This window comes from Vigna angularis, chromosome 9, assembly GCF_016808095.1.
Source record: "Vigna angularis cultivar LongXiaoDou No.4 chromosome 9, ASM1680809v1, whole genome shotgun sequence".
Classification (NCBI taxonomy): Eukaryota; Viridiplantae; Streptophyta; class Magnoliopsida; order Fabales; family Fabaceae; genus Vigna; species Vigna angularis.
In genome coordinates this window covers 26,857,928-26,868,620 of record NC_068978.1, presented here as the reverse complement: position 1 = coordinate 26,868,620, position 10,693 = coordinate 26,857,928, and the positions used below count along the sequence as shown (strand labels likewise).

At 29.8% G+C, this 10,693-nt stretch overlaps 1 protein-coding gene across 2 annotated transcripts; it reads left to right on the top strand.

Moving 5' to 3' along the window:
• Positions 1-531: 531 nt before the first annotated feature.
• LOC108346875 (cytochrome P450 CYP82J17) lies at positions 532-4,588 on the top strand. 2 transcript variants are annotated; one of them, XM_017585934.2, is made up of 4 exons: positions 532-644; positions 750-1,366; positions 2,367-2,706; positions 3,748-4,588. In XM_017585934.2, exons 1-4 carry the CDS (start codon positions 642-644, stop codon positions 4,378-4,380), a joined length of 1,593 nt encoding a protein of 530 aa, XP_017441423.1. In that variant the 5' UTR covers positions 532-641; the 3' UTR covers positions 4,381-4,588. The 2 variants fall into 2 exon arrangements, with proteins under 2 accessions (XP_017441423.1, XP_017441424.1); XM_017585935.2 differs by lacking the exon at positions 532-644 and having other exon boundaries at positions 674-1,366.
• The last annotated feature ends 6,105 nt before the right edge of the window (positions 4,589-10,693 follow it).

Below are 10,693 nucleotides of genomic sequence, written 5' to 3'. Positions count from 1 at the left end.
AGTGTATAATTAATTATGAAAATTAAGAAATTAAAAATTAATCTTGAAAAGAGTTTATGGGAGGGGTGAAGAATTTTATGTATAACAAAAAATATTGAAGCACTTCTATAAAATTACATTTAGTACAAAAAATATGAAAACTCCAATAAACTTTATATAATTATTTCTAAGTCAAGTATATAAAGGTTTTTTTACAATAGGCAAGTTTGATAGGAAAATTTTAGTAATAGGCAAACTTTTAAAAAATACAAAAATAAATAAGTTGTATAACTCCTACAAGATTTTAAACAAAAAAATTGTATAATTTTTACATAATTTTTGTTTTTATGTCAACTAATAGGTCCTCAATAACTTCCAATCACATTTAATAAAAGTTGTGCAGAAAAAAAATTGTAATCGAGTTGACTTCATATAATTGAGTCATTATAAGTCCAGATAAAACACATATTGTAATCGAGATAACCTTATGGAATCCAAAAAGGAAAATGAAAAAAACTTGGTGAAGCATGTGAAGCTGTGGTATACGTGTAGAGTTTGATGGAACATATAGAGAAGTTAATATATAGAATATGTGAAGAGATTGGTTGAGCATGTGATGATTAATTGACATTGACAATTTAATTTTGCAAAGTGGCAGTAATATGGTAATAGTTTTGAATTCCATTTTCATTGAAACAAAACCTGAATACTTATCCTCTTAGAATCATGTGACTCATCATCTAATCTTATCTTAAATCTTTTCACACCAGTTCAAGTTCCAGACCATGGATTCCCTTTCACAACCAACACTTGTGGCAGTGATAGCCATAACCATAATTCTTCTCTACAACAGATGCAGGAAGCAAAAGGGTAGTGAAAAAAGGAAGGGTAGACAACCCCCAGAACCCTCAGGTGCCCTACCCTTGATTGGTCACCTCCACCTATTAGGAGCTCGGACACCCCTCGCTAGGACCTTTGCTGCTTTGGCTGACAAATATGGCCCCATCTTTCAAATCCGTCTAGGGGCATACCCTGCCCTTGTGATCAGCAACCAAGAGGCCATAAAAGAGTGCTTCACCACCCATGATAAGGTCTTGGCCTCACGCCCTAAGAGTAGCCATGGTGTGCTTCTTGGTTACAATTTTGCAGGGTTTGGATTTGCCCCTTATGGCGCCTACTGGATCAAGATCAAAAAGCTCACCATGCTTGAATTGCTCTCTGCTCGCCGCCTCGAATTCCTGCGACATGTTTATGAGTCTGAGATTGATACTTTGGTGAATGATCTTTCGATGTATCTTGGAGGCAAAACTGATGTTAAAGTCACTATAAGTGATTGGATGGAACGCTTGAGCTTCAACATCGTCACAAAGATGATTGCTGGGAAAAGGTATGTTTGGAAAATTCTTTCGTATGTCTTTTTTTTCTTTCTCTTACTGGTATGAAGATTCTTTTATGCTATAAAGATTCTAACTTCTTCTCATATGTTTGAGCTTTTTCATTTTTGATTCCAATCCTTTTAAACAGGAGTTATATTATTTTTCTCGTCAAATTCATAGTATGATATTTTTTATCGTAATTACATGCCACGCGAATAAGAAATAAAATTATTAACATTTAAAATTAACTTATTCAAATTGACATTGAAAATTAATGGAAATTTCTATTTTTACATCAATTTTTTCTTAACACCACACCTTTTTATAATAGAATATTATATATAACAAATGAAAATAAATATAAAGAAAATTTTGAAATAAAATAATAATATTCATCAATGTCGATTAAAAAAGTGAACGAAATATCAACATTAAAAAAGTCATCTATAATTTGATTGAAAGATTACTTTATGTAAATAGGTATGTAAGAGATTATTTGAGATTCCAAGAAAAATTGAAGGTATGTAAATAGGTGTAGATTTTATTTTATTATTTAGTTTTGTAATATTAAATTAATTTTAGAGTCTATTTCTTAACATAATATTTAAATTATTTAAAAGTTTATCATAGAGAAATTGTTATTTATTAAGTTTATTATGTCAAATGTTATTAAATTGTTATAAAATCACTCATAAATATCTAATTTTATTTTCAATATTTGTATATATTAATTTGAATATCTTAAAAGTTTCACATTAATTATATATAAGAAAAATTTAAATTATACAAAACTAGATCTAAATTTCTCCATACAAATCAATTTTGTAGATTTATATGAGATTTAAATTTTTTTCATAGTAATCAAATTGTAGAATATTTAAAACAGTAATAAGAAGATATAGAAATCACACGGTTAATGTTATTAGTTGAGTTGAAATTTCCACTAAAATATTTCTAGAACAAAAATTAAAAATAAAAATAAAAATTTGGAATTGGCATGTTGGTGAACAGGTATTTCAGTTATTTGGAAGATGTGGACGATGTAGAAGCACATGGTATTGTGAAACTTATAAAGGAGTTCATGCATATATCTGGGGAGTTTGTTCCCTCAGATTTAATTCCAGTTCTTGGATGGTTTGGGGTGCAGGGGAAAATCCTCAAATCCATGAAACGAATTGCAAGAGATTTGGACACCCTTGTCGGAGGTTGGCTTGAAGAACATAAGAAAATTCATTCCCTCAATAACAAGTCATTGGACAAACATGATTTCATTGATGTAATGCTCTCTGCCATTCAAGATGATCCTCTCTCTGATCATAATCGTGATACTATCATCAAAGCTAATGTTGCGGTAAGCCTTTTATCTTTACTTGTACATTCTGCAAATACTAATTAGGTTTTTTTTCTTTCTTATATAAGTACAAATTACTATTCATAAGATTTTAAAAATAAATATTATAAATAGATAAATTTATCACATAATGATTAATGTTTCATGTTAGAGTACTTTCTCAAGAAAGAAAAAAAACAAGTAACGGGAAACATATCTTTGAGTGGAATGAAAACATTTTAATGGAGAAAAGACCTGCCCCACTAAAATCCAAAAATGACTAGAAAAGGAATTTAACAAGATAGGTTCTTTCACTTCCATAAATTTCTCACTCCACCCCTCATATAAAATAATTCCATTTTTATTTTTTTTCTTTTCAAATTATACGAAAGTTATTTCCAAAAACTAAAAATTACTTTTTAATAGTATGATTTAAAAATTATTCATTAAAAAATGTTTTTAAGTTACATCATTTAAAAGTTAAAAATAGATTTCCTTGTAGTTTGGAAGTCAAATATTTTTTTATTATAAATTTTAAAAATTAATTTTTCTTAATCTTGCAATTTTTTATATCATTTTTTAACTTTCAGATTAAATAAATATCTTTCAGATAATTTAAGTCGAAAATTCTACTTTGGAAAAAATAACTTAACTTTTAATTGAATAATCTAAAAATCATTTTTAAATTCAGAATACAAAATCCAAAAGGGACAAAAGTAGATTTTTTTTTTATATGGAAGAGGGACTTTATGGAGTTGAAAAAAGAAAGTGCCCTTTAACAAACAAGTAAAGGAGCTGGTCCACCAGCCTATTAACCTGTTATTATTTTCTTCAAAAATATGTTACGTGTATAAAATATTAACATTAAAATAATATATTATATTACTTAAACAGTATAGTTTAAATTATAAATCCTAAGCAATTAAGTTTTAATTATTAGATAGAGTGAAATAATTGAAGATGTAAAAATAATAATTCTATATTGAGTTGTATTAATAAAAAGTACCGATTAAATTTATGTTGAATAATATTTGTACTGAGGAAGTGAATTTGCATATTTAGAGTCTGATGTTAGCGGGATCAGACACGACATCAACCACGATGACATGGATACTGACGATGCTGCTGAAGAATCCAGAGGTTTTGAAGCGAGCACAGGAAGAGATTGAAGATGAAGTTGGAAGCGAGAGAAAGGTGGAAGCAAGTGACATTAAAAACCTCTTTTATCTGCAAGCAATCGTGAAGGAAACTCTGAGGCTATACCCTCCAGGACCTCTGCTGGTGCCCCACGAGGCTAGCCAAGACTGCAACATTCAAGGGTACCACGTACCCAAAGGCACACGTGTGTTTGCGAACGTGTGGAAGCTTCATAGAGATCCGAGTGTCTGGTCAGAGGCTGAGAAGTTTTCACCAGAGAGGTTTCTGAATGAGAATGGAGAAGTGGTCGATGAAGGTCACCAGCATTTTGAGTATTTGCCTTTTGGGTCAGGGAGAAGGGCTTGTCCTGGTTCAACTTTTGCTACACAGGTTACTCTCATCACCATTGCTCGTTTGCTTCATGCTTTTCGTTTCGATGTGCCTGTCGATGAACCTGTTGATTTGGAAGAAGGCTTGGGCATCACCTTGCCCAAGATCAACCCTTTGCAGATTCTCTTGAGCTCAAGGTTACCAGATCAGCTTTATAACAAATTCTAGACTTACAACATCTGCAATATCAACCTTCATATAAACCCAAAGTTGTAGTATATATAAAAAAAATACTACAACTATAAATTTACTGTCTTACTCCCTTGAGCAAATTTCATGACTTGTTTATATTAAAAACTCTCTTTTTTTTCCTTTTCAATAATGTTAGTGTGTACCACAGTTGTCCACTGAAAGATTTAATGTTGTTCAAATCTAACATATATGTGTCAAGTAGTATCACTTTGCTTCTTTTAACAACTACCTATTCTAAATAATTTCTTCTGGTACTGTGAATAAAAAGATGCTTCAGGAATTCATAATAGAAAACGGCACTAGTAAAAAAACGGTTTTTTAACACGCCATATACGCTTCGGTTTTATAAAAATTGAAACATATAAAAACCAGATAACGAAGTTATATGCATTGGTTCCTTGAAAACCGAAGCAAAAAGAGTCTATTGCATCGATTAATTATAAGAGCAACCGAGACATAATAACCTGCAAAACTCATCTACTTTTCTGCAAGTCAGACTTTTCATCTAACATTTTTTCTGAAAAAGACCTACTGTCTCGATTGAGAAGGGAACCGAAGCATAAAAGCCTACCAAATCCATATACGTAAAAAAATTTAACCTACGTTGTTCATTCTTTTCCTCGTAGATCATCTTCGTCTCGCGTTCTTCTTCTTCTTTCTTGCGTTCGTCTTCGTCTTCCTCGCACAAGAACCGTTCTTTGTCATTTTCTAACCGTTCTTCCTTTCTCGCAGATGATAATGATAATTCTTACCATTATTTGAGGTTCATTTTAGAGAGAAAATCAGCTCTCCTTTAGCTTATTACTTGCTTAAATCCTCTCTTTTGTCTTGTTTTAATATTATTTATATTTTGGGCTACATTGATATAAATTAATCACTAATCTCCTTATTTTGTAGCTAAAATTGTGCTTGAAAGAATCTCCAACAATGTAGAGGACTAAACCAGCCACAAAATCAAGCAAATCTACAGAAAAAGAGAAAAAGATGCAGTGCAGCAAAGTCAAGCTGAGCGCCCCTGGTTTAAGGGCGTTGAGCGCACCTGCACAAACTACACATAAGTTGATTTCTGGTGTGCTCGTGCCTGGGCGCCCCTTTAGGGGCGCTAAGCACCATTTACTTCGCAAGCTTGCCTAGGCGCCCCATCTAGGGCGCTGAGCGCCATCCAGTTCTGCAGAGCTCGCGTTGAGCGCCCTTCTAGGGGCGTTGAGCGCCACTTTCACTGATGTGGCGGTTTGAGCTTATTTAAACCTAAAACGCGAAGGGGTTTGGGTCTTTGGTGGTTTGTAGGCGCGATTTCATTTAGAGGAGAGCTTGGAGGGTTGCTAAAGTTTGTGGGAACACTCCCTTCTTCCTCTTTGGGTTCTTCTTCTTCTTCCATGGTTATTTTGTAAGCTCTAAGGCTCTCCATGAAAATGGAGAGCCAAACCCATCTTGTTGGGGATAAATGTAACCTTTGAACTCTTTGTATTTGTTGAATGATTCGAATATATATATGCCTTTTCTATCAATTGCTAGTATTCTTGTTTCCAATCTTAAAGCTTGCATGTAATAGAGATGTTCATGGCTTGATCTTTGATCCATCGGTATGGGAATGTATCTTGTGTAATTTAGAACTGAAACAAGAGTCCTAGTGGTTCATCGATTCTAGGAATGGAAGATGATTCACTTGTTATCTTAGATCCTAGTTCTTAATGCGGGTTTTGCTTGTTAGATTTTCCAAGAAATTGGAGTTTAATAGGGAAAAGTTAGGCTCTTTCACCTAAGGAATTAGGGCTAGAGTAATTTTGTGGATTGACTTTAGTAATTTGATGGAGAGGAGATGAAATTGTATACGCACAAGAGTAAATAGGTAAAAGCTAACCTTAACAATGTCATTTCATATTATTTCTAGTCTAGTCCATGTCTAAGTGTCTTCAAACACCAAAGTCCAAACTTGTATAGTTGAAATTTTATCTTCTTGCACATGGTTGTAAATGAATGTTGTTCTATTGAGTCTATATGAGTTGTTAATCACACAATTCTTTAGTATTACGAGTCTCTTAGGAAAACAATACTTGGTCTTACCATTTTATATTACTTGAAACGATTCGATACACTTGTCGAAATGTCTTAACAGTAAACAACCAAAGAACGGCGATGGCAGTGAAAGAACGACGACATGGCTAGGGTGTGGCGAGGGCGCGACAAGGGTACGACAAGGGCGTAATTGGCGGTGTAGTGATAGCGGCGCTGCGTCCACAATGGTTCCATCTTCGTCGTCTTTGCGATGTTAGAAGCCCTGTTTGATGGCGATTAAGAGTGGGCTTGCGTTCGCGGTGTGGTGGTCTCTGTTCTGAAGCGGTTTTGCGGCAACAAAGCTCGTGATTGAATGTTTTGATTTGGGGCTTTGCAGGAACTCTTCTTTGTTTCCACGAATTTCTTCTGATTTTGTGTTTTCGTTGTAGGGAAAACATCATTGTCATTCAAAAATTGCATTCTTGGGGTTATGTCAAATTGGGTTTCTAAAATTGGAAAATCTTGGGTACCTAAAAAAAAGGAATCGAGACAAAAAGTCTGTCGAAATAAAAAAGTAAAAAAAAGGAAAAAACTCTACTACTTCGGTTACCTAAGAATCGAGGCAAAATCCTACCCCTTTTTTCCTCGGTTCAGAACCGAGGCAAAAAACTTACCCCTTTTTGCCTCGCCTGTATATACCTCGGTTGCGGAACCGCTGCCTATAGGCGAAAGTAATTGTTGTCGTTTTCCTTTACTGCACTTGTGCGGGTGTTGTGATTCATATTTGTTGGGATGACTATATTAATTCTGAAACCCAAAATCATACGTGCCTTGACTTTCTCTCAAGTTTCAAAATCTCCATTGTAATCTTTTAAGGACATAAATTTAGCTATTGCATCCATGATGACTAAACTATTAAACAAAGCACAAATAGTTGGGAATCATAAATCATCACTTTATATAAGCTCATTCATTTTTGTAATTTTCTGTCTTAGATAGTGTTTTATCTAGCATTCATCCAAACCGATGATAGTAAAGTATGGAGATCATAAATCATTCATGCAATATATAACTAATTCTTAGTGACATCATCATATGCCTAAATGTTATGATAAACATAAATTTAGAGGGGTTATTTTACGAAAGTTATAAATAAACAATATAAACAAATGAACATCGAAGACACATTTTCTCTTCAATTAATCAGGTAAAATCTAATAGAGCCATACATCATAATATGTCAGTTTAGCATCTAATACTAGTTACAACTTTCAAAGAAGAAAAAAAGTAATGACCTTTCTGTTATATCTAATTCCAATCAACACAACCAGTGAATAATGGGATATATATAAAGAAAAAGGAGGTTAATGATAATTTTCAATAAGATTATATAAAGAAGATAAAGATTATCTTTTGAAGACTCTTTTTGTTGCTCAATTAGGCTTTGTTTCACTGCTCCATAGAGATTACCTTTTGAAGATTACCTTAATTCATCACATACACATCAAATTTGCTTAAACATATCAACTAAAATTCAAAGATTGATAGTTATAGATTCCTAAACACAAAACTTTCCCTTACCTCAAAAGAGAGTCCTAGCTCAAAAAGACTCCACAAAAGGCATCAATCCTTAAGCAATTCTAATTACATAAATTAATCATTTGATTCTTGTGACCACAAAATAATAAAGAATCACCAAAAACTACTTAAGGATGCATGCCCTGATAAGTAAATGCATGCAGAACAAGAATTGGATCAAGAAAAGATAAAAAAAAGAAAAAATTACTCTATTAACAATTCTAATCAAATAATTTTGTAGCTCTCCACACTAGAACTTCTATAATGTGCTCGAATCTTTAAAGAGATGAAAGGATTTAATAATCTGAGAGAGAAAATTAGTTTTAGAAAATATATGACAAAGGTTTTTATAAAATGAAACTCATTTAAATAAATTTTATTTATAATTTTTACTTTTTAATAATAAAATATATGAGTGTCATTTATAAAGCATTTTTCTACTCTTAATAAATTTTCTTAAGACTTCATATTAATTTAAAATCAATTAATTTCTTTAAATACGATTAATTTATTAACTTAATCAATTGTTAGAAAAATTATTAATAATAAAATTTGGAAATTTAATTAATAGATTTTAATTAATGATGTAAGTTAATTATGAATATGAATTTAATATTGAAATTAATAATGTGCTAATATATTGTGGATAATTAAAAATTATTAAAAACTATATTTATTATGAAAATAAATTTAATTTTCTTATTATATCTTTTATTAGTTTAATTAAGTTTTATATTCGTCGTATATTTGAATATTTTAAAGTAAATCTCTAACACATTTTTTTATTTGAAGTAATAAAAGTTATTTATCGTCATAGATTTACATTTTATTTTTTTTTATAAATTATCACTAGGTAAAAAGAAAATTAAGGAGTCCAATAACAACAACATCATTCTATTAAAAAAATACCAAGGACTTAGTTGAAATATATAAATTTTTAAGTTTTCAATAAAAATATAAAATTAATAAACATTCAATTAAAAGAATCTAAATTTACAAGAAACTTTTTAATTACGTTTCTTTCTAGAGTTTTGGATGTGTTGGGAGGTTGAAGATAATGTATTAATATGTATACTATGTTAGACAGGTTATATAAGAAAAAAATGATACCAACATGTATAGTCTATCGTTAATAATTTAGACGACTTCATGAAAAATGACCATATAAATGACTAAAATTATAACTATATTAAATATTTGAAAAAAAAGAAATAGTCATATCGAATAAAACTGACGAGATCAGAAAATAATTACTAATTAAAATAATTACTTGAAAATTATCGTAATATTTTCATATTTATATTTGTGTCAATTAATTAATGTGATATATTGAATTTAAATAATTTAAATAAATATTAAAAGCATACATGACACGAAATAAATATAATTAATTGTCAGGATAACAAGAGGAAAAAACGAGATTAAATAGGCAATGAGGAACAATGGAAAATAACGTTAAAAAGAAAAAATAAATAAATAATCAATTAGTACCTAAAATATACATTTTCTTTCTTATGCTTATAGTAAATGGGTCATCTAAATCACCAATCATGTCCTGTAAATAAATAGTTCAATCTTATCTTTTCATTTTTTGAATGAATATATATAATTCCAAACGTCTTGTCTCAAATCAATATTAAATCATTTGGGCAACATCCACGTTGATTTTAATATAAACTGGAATTCTACAAATCCTCATAACAATTCTAAGAGGTTCATATCATTCTAAATTTCCTAATATTTATTTCAAACATTAATTTAAATTTATTTCTTAAATTTAAAAATCTTAATATAAGTAATTCTTATATCAATTATTTAGGTTGATAATATTTATTACAAATTCTATATAAATAAGTTAACAAATTAATTATAATTTAAAAAATTAAATTCATTTACATTTAAATTAATTTTAAAATTTTATAATATTATCCTATTATTTTATTAAAATTTGTATAATATTATCCTATTATTTAGAAATAAAATTATCTATATCACTTAAAAATCAAAATCAAACACAATTTCAATATTTTTTTTTGTATTTTTTAAATATATTTAAAGACAAAACCATAAGTTTAGTCTCCAAAATCAATAATCAATAATATCTAACCCATTCACGAATTTAAAATCAAAACAAAATGATTTATTAGTTTTAAAATTTAGTTCCAATACCGCCAAATTGAAAAGTGCGATAAGTAAATAATGAGAGAATCATGTTAATTAGAACACTAATTCTGAGAAGAAGAAAAATATAGTAAATGTTCCTCTTATTTTCAAGGGTAAAATTTAAAAATATTCTTTATTTGTCAAATTTAAGATAACTTTGATTTTTTTTTCTCGTACCTTTTCATTTTCAAGGTTAAGAAACTAATAAATACAGAGAAAGAAATAATGAAATAATAAATAGAGGAGTTAATACCAAACTGCAAAATAGAAAGAGAAAAAAGCATCCAATATAATAAATTGACGTGATAATTTTATTACCTGAAAAAACGTTAAGTTGCCATTTTTCACAAGTGCGACAGTGCTGTAAAGAAAAGAAATAATTAAAAAAAAAAACTAATTAAATATTATGAGATGTTTCTACCAATAGTATACGAGAACAGTCTGAAAAAATATACGTGTCAATCTTTTATTTCTTGTTCTACAAATAGAAAATGTAATAAATAATGTTTATTCCTTTTTTATATAATAATAAATAATAATAACAAAATAACAT